Source organism: Apteryx mantelli, chromosome Z (genome assembly GCF_036417845.1).
Source record: "Apteryx mantelli isolate bAptMan1 chromosome Z, bAptMan1.hap1, whole genome shotgun sequence".
In the NCBI taxonomy this organism is placed as follows: domain Eukaryota; kingdom Metazoa; phylum Chordata; class Aves; order Apterygiformes; family Apterygidae; genus Apteryx; species Apteryx mantelli.
In genome coordinates this window covers 59,744,724-59,764,930 of record NC_090020.1, presented here as the reverse complement: position 1 = coordinate 59,764,930, position 20,207 = coordinate 59,744,724, and the positions used below count along the sequence as shown (strand labels likewise).

At 38.6% G+C, this 20,207-nt stretch overlaps 1 protein-coding gene across 3 annotated transcripts; it reads left to right on the top strand.

The window, feature by feature from the left end:
- The first annotated feature begins 106 nt into the window (after window positions 1–106).
- GFM2 (GTP dependent ribosome recycling factor mitochondrial 2) lies at window positions 107–20,063 on the top strand. 3 transcript variants are annotated; one of them, XM_067315934.1, is made up of 22 exons: window positions 107–201; window positions 429–608; window positions 1,152–1,241; window positions 1,789–1,876; window positions 3,720–3,765; window positions 4,759–4,856; window positions 5,987–6,112; window positions 6,496–6,584; window positions 7,255–7,343; window positions 7,592–7,652; window positions 7,733–7,918; window positions 11,232–11,312; window positions 12,043–12,191; window positions 12,734–12,874; window positions 12,956–13,055; window positions 13,917–14,106; window positions 15,482–15,558; window positions 16,064–16,202; window positions 16,358–16,543; window positions 18,009–18,124; window positions 18,363–18,545; window positions 19,087–20,063. In XM_067315934.1, the coding sequence occupies exons 3-22, from the start codon at window positions 1,167–1,169 to the stop codon at window positions 19,210–19,212; spliced, it is 2,346 nt and encodes a 781-aa protein (XP_067172035.1). In that variant the 5' UTR covers window positions 107–201; window positions 429–608; window positions 1,152–1,166; the 3' UTR covers window positions 19,213–20,063. The 3 variants fall into 3 exon arrangements, 2 of the variants coding, with proteins under 2 accessions (XP_067172035.1, XP_067172036.1); XR_010886938.1 differs by lacking the exons at window positions 107–201; window positions 18,363–18,545; window positions 19,087–20,063 and adding an exon at window positions 16,852–17,609 and having other exon boundaries at window positions 388–608; window positions 18,009–18,081; XM_067315935.1 differs by lacking the exons at window positions 107–201; window positions 429–608; window positions 1,152–1,241; window positions 1,789–1,876 and adding an exon at window positions 3,909–4,246 and having other exon boundaries at window positions 3,750–3,765.
- Window positions 20,064–20,207: the final 144 nt, after the last annotated feature.

Genomic DNA, 20,207 nt, shown 5'->3' with positions numbered 1-20,207 from the left:
GGTGGGGGCCGGCCGGAAGGGAAAGGAAATGAGCCCCGCTCCGCCGGCGCAGAGCATCCTGGGAGTGCGGGCCGCCGTGGTGCGCTCGGGCTGCCTCGTCCCTGCGGCAGCGCCGACACCGCCGCCCGCGGCTCCCCCGCGCCCGCCCCGGGGGAGGCGGCCGCCGCCGGTGCGTGTCCGGCAGCGACGGGGAGAGGCTCGGTGAGGCGGGAGCCACGGGGGCGGCCGCGCCGCGCCGCACCGCGGTGGGGGGCGGGAGGCGAGCGGGGCTGCGCGGCCCTGCGGCGCTGGCCTGTGCGGCCGCAGCCCCCCGCTGCCGACCCGCGGCCCGGAGGCTCCGCGCGAGCGGCGCAGCGGGGCGCGGCCGCCGGCGGGCAGCGCCGGGCGGCTCCTTGCGCCGTCAGCAGCCGGCAAACCGGGGTTTGCAGGTCCCGGGCTAAGTAACCAGCGGCAGGGAGTTCCCGCAGCCGTGAAGGGCAGCTCGTGCAGCTCGGCGAGCCGTCGGAAGAGCTGAGTTTACCATCTGTAGTACGGAAAAGTGCTGCTCTTCCTTCTTTGCTCTTCAGCAAGCTTCAGCGATGACTGTGGAAAGCTGACGCTTTGACAAGGTAGAAGTGAGACACGTACAAGGTTTCTTTTTCTTGTTAAAGCCCACCATAAAATGCACGTTGTTGGACTGCATCTCTTAAGTAGCAATCAGCTAGGAATGTTTTCAACGCTTTTGCCCTTCGATGTTGTGTCACAGCAGCCTTAATGATGCTTTTGGTTTCCGTACCCAAAACACCTCCCCCCCATGCACACCTCCAAGGTTAGAAGAACTGCTTATGGTTCATTGATTTATAACCAGGACTTTAGAGCCTATTTGAGTGTGAGTATACACTGTGCTATTGATTTTTCTGCTTTACTGGTTGTAAGCTTCTTTGAGAAATATGTTAGTGCACATAGACATACAGTTATGCTGCCTTTTTAAGGCTTAGTACCGTTACTTTTATGGGTCTAACACTGATTTAAATTGCAAAAACAATAGCCTGAAAAAGAATAATCTGAACAACATGAAAAACAATAAGTTTCTTGATTGTTTTATGTGGAAGTAGTGTAGTTACTTGCTTTCTGTCATAAGCATTTCATACAGCGTTAACTTATCTTGGCAGGGAACATCTTTTGACATGGGAGCCACAATGTTGAGTATTACGAGGAATTTTTCAGTGAATGTGTTGAAGTCATCAAGTTTGTGCAATGAGGTAAACTTTTTCCCAAATTTTGATACTCTGTGAACAAAAGCCATACTTAGTTTGCTCTGAATAAACTTTTTTTTTGCCTTGACTTCAAATTAAACAGGATATCTGAATAAAATATATAATCTATTTCTTGTTATGCTCAGGTTTCACATATGTCAGAGTGTGGAAACTGTATTTGTAATGTTTCTGTAAACTTTTGGTTACCTGTGACTTTGATTACTTAGCATTTTTCATTTTAAATTTATATAATTTAAACAAATACTTAGGTGTGTCAAAATACTGTAGCTGTTGACAACTTATATTGATATCGTCATAGATTTCTACTAGACTTCACAAGTATTATTGGGATTGGACTTGGTTTGAATCTTGGTGCTACTGTCTTCACGCTCCTATTTCCAAATAGGTGATAATTTGAGTTTATGTAAATACAAAACAACAGTTCTGTTCCTGCAGATTTTATTTGTATCTGCTTTTCTACAACTGGCAAAAATATATTTACAGAGTAATCATTTATAATAATAATTTTTCTCTATGATTTTTTCCTGTTAAGTATATGCATTTCTGGAAGAAAAAGATGAGAGTCATAAGAAATCTGATACAACAGAGCTGTAGTCAGAGAAACTACAGTTCCCTACCAGGTACAAGTTTTAAATTGCTTTCTTATTTTACTGAATTTAATTTATGACTTAGCAGTAGTAGCAATTGCTCTAAAAATTAGTAAGAATACTTCCTATATTGTGTTTTATTACATTCTTTTAGTCATTTTTTTGTAGAGTTTGATGTACAAAACACCAGCAAAGCAGATAAAACGTTCAGGGACTGAAAAGATGTGTTCTGTGTAGCTGCCTTTTTCTCAGTAGGCATATGATATGAAGCCTTTAGGAAATAAAAACCCACATACATAGATGGATAAGAAATCAGGTCAGCTGTCAAGTGTGCAGGAACTTCTGCCTGATTGCCTGAAGCATTAATTCGTGATCTAATAACTGATGATAGCCAGCATGTTGGACAAGGGGGAAAGACAGGAATTTCTGGTTTAAGAGAATGAAGCTTTAAGTTATCATTAGTGAATCTTCTTTGCACGGTCAGGATTAACGAGAGAGAGAGAGGAAAAAGATACCTGGAAAACAAAATTTCAATTAAAAGGGATTTTTATTGTTTTCTGAGTAGCTGCATTGCTGTTCGGTGGAAATCAGTTAATAAGATAGTGTTGGAAGTCAGGACCATTTTTTTCGCAATGATTTTGATGAAGAGGGAGACGAGAAAAAGATACTGATTATAGGTGGGTAACCAAATTCCATGTTTATGGATTCAGCACTGTGTATGTTGGTAACAGTCTTAATCTGCAACCATGCATCTGAGAAGAAGATTTCTTCTTCTAAGTTCCTAGTGGCATCATAGCCTATGTTGCTTTAGGTTACTGTTTTTATGTAGTTGTCTATGCAATGTCCCTACATGCTATATTGTTGCCCAGTTTTGCTGTGCTGAATATCTCAGTGTGTCATGTGAAGGTTCATTCCCTACACAAGAAGATATGACTTAAACAAGCAGGAAGTCTCAAAAACACTCATGACAATTGATTTAGTTTAGAAACTGGAGGAAAAAAAGCAGTATTAGTTGGAGTTTTTATTTGGAGCTTTTTCTGGTGAATTTCCAGCCTGCCACCTTGCTTCTTGTAAGATCAGCCTTTCTCACCATTGGGGTGTTAACCTGTAAGATAGCTCCGTAATGTTAGCTGTGATAAAAAGGGTGATTTGAAGATGGTGAAGGAATGTTAGTTTAAATATTGTTGAATTTTGTCTGGTATTATCAAAGATAAATTAAAACAGAAAAACGTGTTAGAAAAGTGAGCAACTTAAACAGAATTTAAATGGCTTGTTTAAGTAACTGAATTATAGACTAGTTTCATAAACATTTAGCTTGGCAATTTATTTCCCAGTTAAATAGTGTGAAAGAGAGGAAATGTCTTTCAATAAAATATAAATTTAAAACTCTTACACCCCTTAACCTAAGTCAGTTTACATCTTCTTCCCAAGAAACATGTGGTCTATCCTTAGTGTTTAAAGGAGAAATGACTTTTGAAATTTGTTGTTTAATACCTAGTTCAGATGCATTTCAACATCATGATTGTCTTGAACTATGGCATGTATTTGGTATCACTTTTGCAGAGGAAGATATGACTGTGCTGATAATACTTTTCTTTGTTGACTTTGGCCTACTGTTTCTAAATTACATCTCTTTGAAGAGCTTCTCTTTTCTTTTTTTTTTTCCTAAGACTTGTTGAAAATCCAGCATGCATCTCGGAAGTTTGAGGTTATAGGGATTAGGGACTGTCATGAATTGTGGCTCCATCTGAATCTTTCTTCAGACAGGCTTTCTAGTATTCTTAAATATATTTAATTGTGTTAAAATCTGTCATTTCTACATTGAGGTCAGTCTGGCAAATCTTTATTTTATCTTTGTTTTGTTCTTTTTTTCCAGGAGATGTTAAGTCTCTACGTTCTGTCATTAACCCTCATATATCCAGGTAAGTAATGCTAACTTATTTTCCATATGTAACAGACAGTGAAGGTAATTGATCTGGAAAAATGTCACGGGTTATTGCAGAGCACATTGTCTGTTCTAACTTACAGTTAGTATTTCCTTACTTCTCCCTTTCTGACATTTCAGTACAGAGCAGTTGTTAACACTGGAGTTGTCTCAGACTTGTAAAATGGGAGTCTTCGTTTACATCATCAGAACCAGAATCGCTCTCTTAGAGAGAAGACCAAAATCCACGGCAGTCACTGGGAGCTGAGTGCGGGGGGGAGGAAACGTCTTGGCAACCGGAGCATCGTGATGGGCAAAGCTGTAGTACTTGTTCCTGGGAGAGCTCGGCCTTGTTAGATGAGGGCCTGAACATCGCGGGCAAGGTGGTTAGGGGCTGAGCTGTCAGAGCAAAGGTGGGGGGATGAAGTTCCCTTGGAAGACCGCCTCTATCCTATAAGCTACTTAGGCTAGGATTAATGGTGAGTGTGGGGGCTGATCACGGGGCCTTTGCCGATGATGTGCAGAGCCAGTAAAGCAACGTTGGGAGCCTCTTGGCGAAGCACTTGGGAAAATGAGACTGAGCTGAACAGAATCAGGGACAGCTCCATGGGGGCTCGGGTGCTAGGTTTGGGGTGCGAAAGGGGGTGTGCACAACAGATTGTTTCAGTCATCGCTGAGACAGAACAGAGTCTGGAGGGGCCATTTCTGTGTGTGGAGAGGGCAGCTGGGTGCAGAATGAGACCAGTCTACTACAGAAGTGAAGTATGGAAGCTTCTTCCAGAAGTCTGAGTATTACCAATTTAGAGAAAATCCACCATCTCAATACTATTATACTTCAGTATCAGAACATAAACTATATCGGTTATGCACCAGAGGAAAAATCTTACTCATCTGATGTGCTATACTCAGTGAATATGAATGGTTTATTCAGATAACAACACCACTGAATGAAAAGTTACCACAGTAAAGGAAATGTTTTTGCTTTATGCAGAATCCGTAACATTGGCATCATGGCCCACATTGATGCAGGGAAAACCACAACAACAGAGAGAATGCTGTATTATTCTGGATACATAAGAACACTTGGAGGTTAGAACTACTTTTTGTCTTCCAGTAGCTTTGAGAGATTTAACTGTAATATACAATAATACACAATGTAGTTAGAGGCAACTGTTTGAAACAACTGGCTTCTATGCAAAATATTCTAAGTTGTGCTGCACTATAATGAAAGTATAAGGCACTTTCCACTGAACTCTAAGGAAGTTGTACCTTGAGAGACAACAGATTAATTGTTTTTGTTGAATTTTAATGCATTATGATTTGTTTAACTCTTAGTTAGAGGTTCTCCTGCTTTTATGTATTGTTTATTGGCTATTCTGACAAAACTGTTTCTCCTGTTTCCTTTGAAATGTAAAAAAACCAGATTAACAGAAAGTGACCATTTTTTTTGAAAGCTGTAACAGAGGGAAGAATTCCTTGCTAAAACAACTCTCACAGATCTTTGTAAACCCCATCAGAAGGAGTGAGACTGAGGTGGACTGTAGCATTTAATTATTGTCATGGGGAAAATGATAGAATTTAGTTCCTCTGCAATCTCTCCAGCCCTTGAAAGAGTTCAGTATCAGGACAGACCCAAGATTGAAAGGGTCACAGCAGTCTCCATTTCTGCTACCTTTTGACTTTATAAGTTGAACTCCTTGTTCTTTACCGAATATGGGAATGTTAGAAGACATTGGGCCTGTGGAGTGGTTGAACTTGGTGGCCTACTCGTTTGGAAATGTGGGACTGCTTCTCTTTTTATTCAGGGGGAAAAAGACTCTTACTTAACTTTAGTTTTAATTTAACTTAATTAACTTTTAATTATTAACTTTGAACATGTCAGATTCCATACAATAAGTGCAGCTAGATTTTTTTTTTAGCAGTATAGGTTATTCAGAATTTTGGGTTTTGTTTTAATTTTTAAGTTTCTCACAGTGTTACTTTAATTGAAAAGAACAAAAAGGTTGTTGGAAGTGCTTGTCTTTGTTTATGGAGCATTTCTTTTCAAGAAATGGAGTCTAGATAAATTACCTGATACTGTCTTTCTCTGAGTAAGTGATAGTTTTCATAGCTTGTACATATACAAAAGGGACAGTATTTCCAAATCTCCTCCACCATCTTTATTCTAAGACAACTTCATCTTTTGAATTGTTTATTTACTCAACTGTTTTTATTCACAGATGTTGATGATGGGGATACAGTGACAGATTTCATGGTACAAGAGCGGGAACGTGGTATTACCATTCAGTCTGCTGCTGTTACTTTTGACTGGAAAGACTATAGAATCAATCTGGTTGACACCCCAGGTACTGCATTTTAGGAGTACTGTCGTTACTAGGAGAGAGTAGATGAGGTGGGGTGTCATAGAACATAAGTCTTGGTTTTAAAATATGGTGTGATGTTTAACTGGTTGAATTGCTGCAGTAAATAAGCCTATACCGAGCTCTGTTCACCTTTGACTACTTGTTTGCTGGTGCCTAAAGCAAGCTTGTTTCTCAGATATTTCCACACTAAATTGCTTTCAGTTCTGGGATTGCAATGTAACTGTCCTGTGTGTTTCAATGACTGCTGAGTGTATTTCTCTGAAAGCGAAGACAGAGGGCTTTTTCGCATGGTAAAAAAAAATATAATGACCTGTTGATGTTGCCTGTTTGAATTATGACAGTGCAAAATGAAAATTGTTTTTCAGGTCACGTGGACTTTACAGTGGAAGTTGAGCGTTGCTTGAGAGTCCTGGATGGAGCAGTAGCTGTGTTTGATGCTTCAGCTGGTGTTGAGGTAAAAATGACTGGTAGAATTTCTTACGTCTAATGACTTAAAAAAGACTGAAATAACAATGATATAGAGAGGTTGCTCTGCGTTACCTCTGTTCATGCTTTAAGCAACATTTGCCTGAGCTCAGAAGCTGAGCGTTTAATTTTGTCATGTGGGATACAGAAATTTCCATGGTATATAAGGGACAAATAAGTGTTGTTCCCATTAAGGTTCCCCCCAGGAGCTGGGGGTGCATGCGAGGGGGTTGGTTTTTTTCTGTTCCCCACCCCCCCCCAAATTTAGATTGAGATGAATACTTCTGGCTAGCTCCACCAGTGGAAAGAAATGAAATCTCTTCACTTCTTATTATCAGATTTCATGTAGAAAATGAATCATTTGCAGCCAGAATTTTGCCCTCCTCACTGGTGTGTGTTTAATACATCCTTTGGGACATCTTGCAGAAGATGTGGAGGCAGGCTGGAATTCGAGTTTGTAACATGAGATGCTCAAGTAGTTCTGGAGAAAAGTTACATGTTTTGAAAGCACAATGTTTCACAGCATGTCCTTTGCTGTATAGAAAGGATGAGAGAACTGTTGATTGGTGTTAGTTGCATTGTTTAACAAGAAACATGATATCTCATATTAGGGAGTCTGTGGTCCAACTGTCAGCAGTAATGTTTTTCTTTTGCTTTAGGCCCAAACTCTGACAGTGTGGAGACAAGCAGACAAGCATCAGATACCGCGAATTTGCTTTTTAAACAAGATGGACAAAAATGGGGCAAGGTATTACTTTAATCATTGTTAAAGACCTGGTAAGAGAATGTGTCTAATCAAATTAAGGTATGTTCTGTTAAGCAGAAAGGGAGCAAATTATATTAATACTTAGTATGCATATCTTTATGATGATTATACAGATGCTTTTTTTTTTTTGTATTTGTGGGAGTAATTTTTGCCATGAATAGGAATGGTAAATCTAGTTGACTGTATCATTACATTTTGGGTAACTTTTAAAATCTGTTGTTTTAATACAGTTTTACATATGCTGTTGAGAGCATCAAACAAAAGTTGAAGACAAAACCTTTGCTTTTACAGGTAAGCTTAGAAATTATATGCTTATCTGCTTTTCTTTCTTAATATTTTGTAGTTGTCTAAAATTTCTGTTCTATTTGCAGTTACCCATAGGGGAAGCAAAGAACTTCAGAGGACTGGTTGATGTTGTGACTAAGGAACGAATTGTCTGGAAATCTACTTCTGGTTTGGATGATGGAAAAATTTTTGAGCAAAAGCCACTGCTGGAGGCTGATGATCCCAGCTTGTTCCAAGAAGTCCAGGATGCCAGAAATACCTTAATAGAACAAGTAAAGTTCTAAAGTAAATATATTATGTATTTATTATTTAAATTGCAGGAAAAACAGGCTGGAAGGGACCTCTGGAAGTGTCTAGTCCAGTGTCCTGCTCAAAGCAGGTCTAATTTTAGAGTTAGACCACGTTGCTCAGGGCCTTGTCCAGTCAAGTTTTCAAAGTCTCCAAGGACAGAGATTCCAAAACCTCTCTAGGCAGCGAGTCCAAATGCTTGACCACCCTTGTGGTGAAGCATTATTTCCAACCGGATTTTCCCGTGTTGTAGTCTGTGACAGTGCCTCTTGTCATTCACTTGTGCTACTCTGAAAAGAATCTGGCTCTATTTTTTCTGAAACAGGTCCACCACCACCTCTATAGATATTAGAAGACAACACTTATATCCTCCCTTAGCCTTCTCTTCTCCAGGTTGGACAAACCCATCCCTCTTGGCCTCCGGCTGAGCTCTGGCCTACTCACCGCCTTAGTGGCTTTCCACTGTCTAGTCTCTTTTATATCTCTTTCCACAGTTTGTCTCTCTCTGGTGCTGGGGAACCTAAAACCAAACTCAGTGTTTTACTCTACTCACGAGTGCTGAGTAGAGGGCATTAATCATTTCCCTCATCTGCAGGCTATGCTCTTGCTAATACAGCCCAGTATGCAGTTAGCTTTCAGCACTGCAAGCAAAGTGCACTTGTCCACCAGACCCTCTGGTCGTCTTCTGCAGAGCTGTTTCCTAGCCAGTTGATCCCCAGTCTGTACTAATGCATGGATTTGTTCTCTCCCAGGTACAAGATTCTGTATTTGTCCTCGTTGAACTAGTTTCACATTTTATTCACTTACTTTCCATTTGTCAAAGACACTTAATGCGCATTATAAACCGTAATGCATGATGGCAAAACTCACTGTTTTATGCAGCGTTGGACTCCCTGGCTGCACAATACATGTGTAAAATAGGAAATGCTCCCCACTTTATAAATAGCAAACTGAAGAATACAAACAGACACTAAATTTAGCGTTCATTTGGCTAACATGGCATCTTGTACAGTCTTAGATGCCAGAACATACTTGAGACATTCACATGAGCTCTGGCAGATCTGGCCCAGGAACTACAGGATGTCCTTGCCTTTCTGGAGTGGCAGCTAGGAGCGGGGTGGAATGCCCCAGACCATTTAAAATGGCACTAAATGCTGTGTTACAGGCAGCTGAATGCCATTGAAAACCTTGTTCCGGCTTCATCCAAAAAATCTGTGGGAGAGATGAGAATATAACAGTGTAAATATTTCTTTCACATAGATTGTCATACTGTGAAGCTAAGAAAGTGTAACAGAAACCTGATCTAAAACTAGAGTCCTAATGAAATTTGCACAGTTAAGACAGTTTAGAAGGAGTGAAGAAGGAAAGAACAATAGAGAGAAAGAATAAATTGCCTGTCTAGAGTGTTTTTCTTCTATTCTCAGCTTGCATTTTAAGGTCTTGCACTACTTTGACTAATTTATATAACAATATTGCAAGAGTTAGTTTTACTTGAGTGGTTTTAAGCAAATTTCCTCTCCAAGTAAAGAATGCAAAAAAAATCCTTTTTTCTTTTATGTTACTTGTAAGAATAAGAGTGTAATAGAGTTTATATTTGAATATTTTACTTTTATAAGTAAAAATATGTGGAGTTTTAAAATTACGTGAATGACACAGAAGTGCATAAACAGATGATACTGGGCTTCCAGTTTGCTTTGAAACATCAAAGTTGAAGAAATCTGCTTTATATTCCTCAGAGTTCAGAAAAACATGCACACAATCTGTTTTTCAAAATTTCCAGGCTTTAAATGGGGATGGTATTACTCAGCCTCTTCTGTAAAGAAATTTGTTGTCAGGTAGAAAGCTACATAAGAACAGCATGTTTTTCTTCAGTTTGTGGTCTGTTCCTGAAGCAGGAAGGGATGGCCCAGTAGTGTGATAACTGAGATAACTTGTATTTCTAAAATATCTTTCTGCTGTATTTCCTGTCCTATTAAGACTTTTTTTTTTGGGGGGGGGGGGAGGCAGAAATACTGTAAAATTCAGTAGCTTGAATAGCAGTCATTTTGTGCATTTCCTTTTCATTTAACTAAAGGAATGCTTTCCTTTATCTTTCATATTTTAACTGTTAGCTTAATAAGATTTCTAATTGCTTATCAATAATTAATTTTGTTATTTGGTCAATTGCTGCCTCAGCCGCTAGAGGGAGCCGAGTGCCTCACTGCACTTGGTGTGTAGTGGGTCTGTAATGATGCAGGGTATATGTGAGGCCAGGTTTAGAGAGCAGTACATTTTGTTTATTAAACCAGTTGGTGCAGTTGGAAAGCACAGCTGAGCTCTTCCACCTACAGTCCTTTGACATGAAGAAGGTTAAACGCCATGAAAGCTTGTCTGTTTTTTCAGCTGTTTCGGTCACAGAATCACAGAATCGCTGAGGTTGGAAGGGACCTCTAGAGATCATCTAGTCCAACCCCCCTGCTCAAGCAGGGTCACCTAGAGCACGTTGCACAGGATGGCGTCCAGGAGGGTTTTGAATATCTCCAGAGAAGGAGACTGAATATCTCTAGAGAAGGAGTTGGTCTATTTACTTCTTGCTTCAAACTTTACTTTGTTTGTAGATTTGAAATACATTCAAAGTCAAACTTTTCATCGCTGTCACTGTCTTGCTGCAGGATTTTTCAGTTTCAGGGGAGATGCACAAGCATGATGTCTCCCACTGATGTTTTTGCCTGATAGCAACTTTATGGAGCAACTTTTTGGGGTTTTTTCTCCCTGTCCTTCCTTTAAACCTTCATTTGCATGATTTTCTGTGTAAAACTGATTCCCTAAAGACTCTGCCTTTTTTTTTCTTCTTTTTTTTTCTTCATTTTGCAGAAATACTCTAAAAGCCTTAAAACCCTAAGAAGCACTGCAAAAGCATGTCCTAGTTGGCATTTGTTGTCAAGTAGAATGTGATTAAATTTGATATTTTTTTTTTTATTTAACACACTTTTCTTTGCTTGCAATAAAGTGAGTGGAAGAATGGTAAAATAATTTTGCTATTAAAAGTAACAAATTCCTTAATGTAAAGGAATACTTAATTTTTTTGAAGTAAGGCTAATGACATTTCTGAGACTGCAAAAAGGAATTATAATAGTTGGGTTGAAATTTGAGGTATGGAGTGTATCATCAGTATTTCTTGGTTTGAGTTTATGATCTCTGATATCTTTAAAGGCTTCATTCCTGCTCCACTTAGTTAATTCCTAAATAACTAAGATTGGTGACTTATTTGTGAAGCTGCTATATGCTAAATAATAAAGCAGAAATATTCTCTTGAAGGTTGCAGATCTGGATGATGAATTTGCTGAACTGGTTCTAGGAGAATATAGTGAAAATTTTGACTTACTACCAGCTGATAAGGTAAATTTTACCTTTAATTAGAAATATTTTTACTAGCTGTCATTCTGAGGAGCAGAGTTGTTTTTTCCTTTGACAAATACTGATTTTGATTTTGCAAATATACATTTTTTTTTTTCATTCAATAAAAAGTGTCACACCAGCTTTTGTGGTGATTTTAAAGTACTGTGAACTTAGGAGAAAGTATATTCAAGCTTAATATGAACTTTATCTGATAATACAGTAACTATGATTCTTAAATATGCTGGGCAAAGCTCTAAAAGTAGGGTGCATTTATTATGGATGTTTTTATTGAAAGTTAGGCTGCCAAAAGAGAGTTTCAGGAAGGGTGAATGGAATTTCCAGGTGGTGTCAGGCCAATTTGTGTTTGAGCTATTGATTCTCACTAACAAACATAACATCTGTCTCCCTATGAATTGGTGGGTTCTTCAGACATTGCATATTGAAAATGGTGAGGTAAAACTTTCTGAATAAAAAGGAACGATAAAGAAAGAATAAGAACAGTTACAGGTCTGCATGAAATGTATAGAAATCTTAAAAGTGGTTTCTCATGTTTTAGCATCTAAGCGTGTGGGTTTATGGTTCATCCAGAGCCCTTTAAAGGCAATGAAAGGAGTTTGGTTGAGCGATTGTTGCATTTGAATCATAGTTCTTAACTTTCTTGGGATCTGTATTGCTAAATAAATATGGGACTATACAGCAAGCGTAATCTGAAAATAATTATTTTCTGCAGTTACAGTCTGCTATACGTAGAGTCACGCTAGCTCAGAAAGCAGTGCCTGTTCTCTGTGGCAGCGCGTTGAAGAATAAAGGAGTGCAGCCGTTACTGGATGCTATTACTGCATACTTGCCCGCACCTAATGAGCGTTCATATGAGTTTCTGTAAGTATAGGGAGAAAAGGCGGGGGGGAACAGAAGTGTCAGGAAAAAGGAGAAACAAGTAGGAAAGGGTAGAAGGAGAAAATTAAAAAATTTCTTTAAACAAAAAATTAATATCTTTAAAAAGATTTACTAATTTGGGGTATTAAATAGCAGTTAAGATATGTAGAATAAAACTATACTTGAGTCCTGAGCCTGTTTTGGCCAGTGCTACTGAAATTGTCTGCATTTATCTCCAGCTGCCAAACTTGCAGTTTAGAGTTTTAAAGTCTTTTCAGTTTTTAGTCTCAGGGCACAAGTTGGGGTCTAGGGATCATCTCTAGTACTGACTGAGTCACATCACATCTTATTATGTATCTCTTCTTCTGTAGCTGAAACTGCTTAGATTAATATTTTTGTATAAATTATGTTTTTAAAAAAATCTCCTTTTATAAACAATACAACTAAGAAACATATAGCATCCTAAAAAAGTGGAAATTTAGGTAAATCTGGGTTTGAAGTGGGCTAATCTTACTAGTTTGCTTTGTTGTGTTTTTATTTTGCAGAAAGTGGTACAATGATGACCTCTGTGCCCTAGCATTTAAAGTTCTCCATGATAAATGTCGTGGGCCACTAGTTTTCATTCGCATTTATTCAGGTTCAGTGAAACCTCAATCAGCTGTATATAATATTAACAGAAGTTGCACGTGAGTAGGAGTGAGGTACAGTTTATTGTAGTATTGGAATGTCTATTAAAGTAATGAGTAATTCAAGAATTTCATTTGCAGGGAGAGAATGAGCCGGCTGCTCCTGCCTTTTGCTGATCAGCAAATTGAAATACCATCACTAATGGCTGGCAACATTGCCCTTACTGTCGGGTTAAAACAGGTAAAGGAAAAAATTGATCCTAAAAGGAATCACAGGCTGTTGTTGGGGTTGGAAGGGACCTCTGGAGATCCTCTGGTCCAGTCTCACTGCTGAAGCAAGGTCAGCTAGAGCAGGTTGCTCAGGACCATGAAGCTTGTTTCAGTACTGTACTTTCCACTTCTATGATACTGTGTCTCAAATATGGGGTGCTTTTTTGTGTTGATTGTTCCCATGCATGTAAACTTTATTTGGAGTACATATACTCTTCCTAAAATGAAAAATTACAATGCACAAGTGTCAGGAATTTACCTGGGGAGATGCGGTGCTGTTTAGGTGGGAAGGGCTGAAATTTGAAACAATTTTAGTAGGGTTCTGATCTTCTGTTTATATTGTAACTCTTACAATACCAATGCAATATAATGCCACGAAGAGACCTCAAATGGCATGGAGAGTGACGCTGTAAGTTACTTACTCAAAACCAACAGTAAATATGTTCCACTTTCATGGTTCTGTTGGATAGTTTACTAATCCTGTGTTTTAGTGTTTGAACAGAATAGATCTCATTTGCATAGTTTTTTCTTAAATGTAACCAATTTTGGCATGCATAAGCAAATTTTCCTTTGCCAATACTGGCCTTTTGTAGCTTTATATCTTGAGCGATAAGATGGATTTAAAATGTGGTGAGCTTGATGAAGAAAAAGTCTAAAGTTGAGCAAAATTTTTCCTCCTCTTCCAAATCATTTTAATTATTCAAAGAGAGAAGTTAAAGCACTTATTTATGAATACGTGGAGTTTAGCACAACTGGTATTGAGAAGAAGAAAGATCAGTTGCTTTTTTTCCCCCTTCCTCTCTCCTTTGGGTCACGGGGGGTTGACGTATAGAGTGCCACTGGAGATACCATAGTGTCATCGAAGGCCTCAGCTGTAGCAGCAGCGCGCCGAGCTGGAAGGGATGCTGGTGGAGAGCGGAGGCGTACCAGTGAAGTAGAGAGCCTCCTGCTGGCAGGTGTTGAAATCCCCGAGCCAGTCTTCTTTTGTACAATTGAACCACCTTCAATGGCCAAACAACAAGGTATGGCATGCTTATAGACTTGGAATTATGCTACACCCTGATCCAGGCATACCTGGTTGATATCCATGAGCTGTACAAATTTATCTGTTGGTGATCTAAAAAGGCTCTTATTGGTGTTCTGCACAGATATGATATATTTCAGATGGTGATTGTCAGTATCCTTTGCTGTTACTTCTTTAACGATTTTTCTGTCTGGAAGAGTACTAGTTCTTCACTTTGAAAGGAGAGATGGAGGCAGTTCACTCGTTTCCCTTCCTTCATTCTTACTGTCGTGCTTAGCTTTGCTGCAGTCAAGCTAGTGTGCTGTGCATTCTGCCTCTGAGTACAGCTAGCCTTAAAATGTAGGTGCTTGCTTCAGTCAGCACTTGCAGTTTTCCTCTGTGGCATTTATAAACGTTTCCTGCAGATCCGTATTCAGTGAGCATTCACCCATGCAGCGTGACCTCCGGTCTTGCTGCCTTTCCCAAAGAAACTGTATCAGAGAGCCTGGTAGTTTGACTCTCTGGAAGTACGCACTTTGCACTCCCTATCTTCATTGCAACAAAGCTGAGCGTGGTTGAATGCTGGGACTTCTGTGAGGAGAGGATGGACAAATACCGGTATGGGATGATGGAATGAGCAAGGGAGAATGTGGTTTCGGAGCTATGTGCCTGCAGACTGAGCTATTGGATTGTGGGTGTTTTTTTCAAAGGCTGCAAGGTGAATAAATGCAGTTTTCGTTGTGAGTTCATTGTGCTGTAGCTGCTTTTCTATAGCTGTTTCCCTCAGTAGTTAAGTAAGATGATGGGGATTCAGAAGAATTGACTTGCTTTTGAACTCTTTTCTTGTTGTTACTGAATTCATCTTGAAATCTTCATGCAAATCAGTTAAGAGCTAGTTTAAAATTTTTATTACCTGTAAAAAGGGAGCAATATTTTTCGCTCACTCGATAAAGGGCTTAAAGGTTCTGTTTAGCCTTTATACAAGTGCAGAATATCACTCAGAAAATGCTATTGTTAACAATGAAATTTAATTTTTTTTTCAGTAAGTCATTTTTTTAAGTGGGACAGTCGCAGTCGTCATTTTAGTTAAAAAGCTCTTTTCTCTAAAAGTTGCACAGACGGTTTTAAGCTTTTGCTTGATGTCACTAAATTTTGCTGTTAAAGAAGACAAATCAGTCATAGAAGTGTTCTGTAGCCTACAGTTAATTTACTGGAGAGAATGAGAAGTTGAAAGTTGCTTGTAATTAGAGTTGATTTTTGTCTGCCAGAATCTGTTTCCTTAGGGTCCTATTCCTTCTGAAAATAAAATTTGACTGTGTGAGGAATGTGATGTTTAGGCATTGTGATTCTCACATTACTGAAGTCTTGTTATGGTGTTTGGTATTTATGTATAGACTTGGATAATGCACTGAACTGCCTTCAACGTGAAGATCCAAGTTTAAAAGTGAAGCTAGATCCTGACACAGGACAAGTAAGATAAATCTTCCATTGCTTACCTTATAATCAAACTTCATTTTAGGACTGTTAAGATCACCCTTCAGTTGGTTCATTTACATGTTGAGATTTTTTTGAATTAAAAGGGGTCTAAAAATGTACAAAGTTCTGTGCATCAAAGCAAACTAAAAAGATGCCTTGTGCACTTATGCAGAGCATAAGATAATCTCCTGTATTCTGCAGAGTATGTTTTTGACAGTCCTTTTTGAATTTAGAAAAATTTGAAATATGTAATACTGAAACTAGTACAATATGTTCTTTTCTATAGTGGGCATAGTAGCAATAATTACCATTCCCCCCCCCCCCAAATGGTGTTTTAAGTCAGGAGATCTAAAGCAGACCTGTTTTCTTACCTCTGGGCTCCTTAGAATTTTGAAATATTTTTTAGAGGCTAAGAAACGCATATAAGTAGAGTCCTTGCTTAACCACTCTGTATTAAAACCTGAGTTTTGTATGATGTCCCCCCCCTCTCTTCTAACTAGACCATTCTGTGTGGCATGGGAGAACTACACATAGAGATTATTCATGACCGAATCAAACGTGAATATGGAATTGAGACTTATTTGGGACCTCTTCAAATAGCATACAGAGAAACCATCCTAAATGCTGCCCAAGCTACAGGTAGAATGAGTGAATATAAGGAACATTTTGTTTCTGGTTTTGTAGCTTGTTCTATTAGAAATAATCTTTAATTATGTTAATTACTTTGAGTAACTTTCAGATTGTTTGGTGCAATAGCTTTTTTTCAAAATTCTTGCTTCATTTTTTTTCTGTAGATACATTGGACAAAACAGTAGGAGATAAACGGCACTTTGTAACTGCAGAGCTAGAGGTGAGGCCGAGGTCAGGGGAGAGAGTAACAACAACACCAGTCATAGAGTATGCTGAAAATGTCATTGAGCTGCTTCCCAAAGAACTTCAAGGAGCAATAGAAAATGGAATCGCTAATTCATGCATTCAAGGTAAAGGAACTGTTGTGACAGCTATGTTTTTCTAACTTCTATGTAAGAAGTAATTTAATAGATTTCTTGGAGGAAAGATTCCTTGGTAGCTTGAAAAGTAAAAGACATTAACATTACAGATGCGAAGAAAAAAATACAGAATTTCCTTAGCTAAGAAAATTGCTGAACACCACTTTTCCCATGCCAGGAATGGAAGTCAGCATGCTTTCAGTTTTAAGCTTGATTTATTCTAAGTAACTCAACAACAAGCTTGGTTTTACTGTTTCTTGTTTTTGTTGTGTTTTTTTTGTTTCCATCTGGTATAACAGGTAAGACCTTTACTTGGTGACATCGTGTAAACCACAGTGATGTGATGGAACTGCCTTAGGAGGCCAAACATGTAAATACCACACTTCTATTAGTGACTGATGGTTTTTCTGATTTTCAATTTTGTTAAATCAGTGAAAGTATATAATAAAAAGCTTTGCCTAATTGCAAAGTATAGGCTCTCTATAGGACTAAACTGTCCTTTTCTTTTGGTTCAAAATAGGATATATTTATTAACTTGTGGTCAAATAACTTACAGTAAAACTGAGACAGTGGATTAAATAATAAATGAGAATTATTCTAGAAGCAGCATGTCCCGTGTCTTCTATGTTGCTTTGTTCAGTTGCAAAGCATCTCTCATCTCTAGCTGTGGAATGAGTCTTGATTCTGGTCCTCAAAGCTTGCCTGTGTGCTTTCTTCACAGTCCCTGAAGACCATTCAGAACTGTGCTGTCTCAGGCCTAAAATCCAACCCTCTAAGGGCGGTTAAAAAGAGATGATCTGGCCATGTTGTTTGTATGAAGAAAGCTGTGTGTTTTAATTTTCTGAGATCTTGTTCCAGCCTCCCATCCAGTCTCACCGAGTTCTTGGTCTGGTCGAGAATCCTGGAGCAGGGAGGTAACCTAGCAGGTTACCAGGGAGGCAGTTCATCCCTCCTAGAGCTGGGTCAACCCTGCACTTTGGGCAGTGGGTTAATATCTGCCCTTTGCTGGGATCACATTCTCTTGACAAGGAAAATGCAGAAGACATTCTGGCTACAGGTTAAACAAAAGTTTTCACAACTTCTTCAAACAAATTAAATGTTCTTGTTTCAGTAGATGTCTTAGGTATTATAATGTAAAATTATTTCTTTATAAGATTAATTTTTAGGAACAGGGTTAAGAATGAATGAATTCAGGAACTTTGGTTCTGAACATTGTTAGCTGTGTTTTTGAAAGTAAGAAAGTATGACTCTGCATTCCTTTGTCTCTTGTGGCAAAGCTAGATAATGATAAAATTATAGAAGTAAGGAATGAGACAAGTGGTCATGCCCTTGTGGAGAGGGAGGGCAAAGGAGAAGGTAAAGAAGAAAGAAGCTACAAATTAATTCTGAAACTGTTTTTTTTTTAATGTCTTCATATTATGAAAAACAAATACTTTTTTTTTTTTCCTTTCCCTAGGACCTTTGCTAGGCTTCCCAGTTCAGGATATAGAAGTGACAGTGCAATCACTGACGGTGCATCCTGACACCTCCCATACGATGATATCAGCCTGTGTCTCCCGTTGTATGCAAAAGGTACAACGAAACTATAGACTCTTTTACAACACAGGAGCATGATGTACTGTTTGAAAAATGTGTGTATCAGTATCTGGTAATTGTTCTTCTGGGAAAGCGTAACGCTCTCGCTGGGGACTGCATAGTTTTTGGAAGCAGAGAATTTGAGAGGAGTGTTACCTTAAGTATGTAAGCATTTCCTATGTGAATTTGTTCCTAAAAAGGAATCAGCATAACTCTTTCCCTTCCTTTCATGCAGGCTTTGAAAAAAGCCAGCATACAAATACTGGAGCCCCTGATGAACCTAGAAATCACAGTGAGTGAAGATCATCTCAGTGCGGCACTTGCTGACCTTGCACAGCGGAGAGGCAGTATTCAGGAAATTCAGAGTCGTCAAGATAACAGAGTTGTAGTTGCTGCTGTTCCTCTAGCAGAAACAATGGTATGTGGTTATCTTAATAGTAAATGGCAAAAAAAAAGGTAAAAAATGGTAGATCTGCCCTTTTTTATGCTTAAAAATAATTAGGCTTTGATGCGCCTTTCCTGTTGTTATGTATGAGTAAGTTTAGAATAGATATTTTAAATTATATTTTAATTGCATTGGAGGTCTGAAGCAAGCTATCCAGAGGGTGCAGGGAGTTAAGGGCTACTTGATTACTACACTTACGAATGTAGTAGTATTTTGTGCCTAATTCAGGTTGCTAAACTAGCATGTTTTCAATTGTACAGTAAGTCAGAGAAATAGTAAAAACTAGTTTTACAGAGAACTAGTTAAAAAGAAGATAATTTATTAAATTAATTAGTTTACTGTTGGGTGTTATTGCACTTGTAATACAATAATATTAAAAAATTAACTTATTGGAATGTTGCACTGTACTTACTCTGTCAGACCTAAACAACTTTTTGTGCTAATTAATCTTTCCCGTATCCTAAATTGACTGACATTAGTATCTTTCTTTATACGTGTTCTGTATTTTGTCCAGGGCTACTCAACAGTTCTGCGTTCTCTAACATCTGGCTCAGCAACCTTCACTTTGGAGCTAGCCAGTTATCAAGCCCTGAACAGTCATGAGCAAAGCGCACTTCTTCAGAGGAGGGGGTTGGTATGATCACTTTACTCTCTACAAGAAAAAAGTTATGTTCTATCCTCCCTATTAAATATTTTCAGAAGATTGTTTAGATGCACCAGTATGTTCTTCTGTGACCACCTGGTTATGGTAAATGAGAGATTAACAGCTACAGGAGCAGACTGTGCTTTTGACTTTCCAAGGGAATGTTCCTGAGACATAGGGAAGTGTGAGTGATCTCGGTCGGACACAGCTGTCTAATGCAAAGCAGTTGAACCAGAGATGCAACCACAATTTGCTGCTTTGATAGTTCATATCTTACAGATATCTACAACGATGAGTGATGCACATACTTTTTATAGACATGAGCACTAAGTGTATATTAATGTGCCATTAAGACTGTTTCTTTACTTATTTCATCTATAGACATAAACTAACAGTTTTGCCAGTCTGTATCTGGATTTGTTTTCAGTGGAGTATGAGAATATGGTTAAGCATCTTAAACTGTAAGTATTCCCACATTGTTAGAAGACTGCTTCAAATGGAGTTTAGGACAATGCATGTAACATTCACCTGAGTTTGCTTTAGCAAATAAGTAGAGTGGATGCTTCTGCAAATTAAGTAAGATCTGTTCAAGAAATGTAAGAAATGCAAAGTTCTCCCACAGCAGGAATCCCTGCCTACCACCTTGGAGTATTTTGAGGGGGGGAGGGGGAAACTTTTTTTTTAACCTTTAGCCTTTTGACCTAATGATTGATTTAAGGTGTAATGGTACAGTTCTGATCTGCGGTGTGTTACAGTTCATAAATCACTTGTAATTTGCAGTTGTATGCTTATTTAGGAAAGCAGCATATGACAAAACAATTTAAAATAAAAAGGTAGTTTGCTTTTTATATTGAAACAATATCTTTCCTTTATTTTCCCTCAAATTTATCTAATATTTGAGGAAAGTGGAATGGGTAACTGTATGGCAGTGAGTTTCAGGATTTCACAGTGAAGAATCTCTATTTCTAATGAAAGCTTAACATACAATTAAC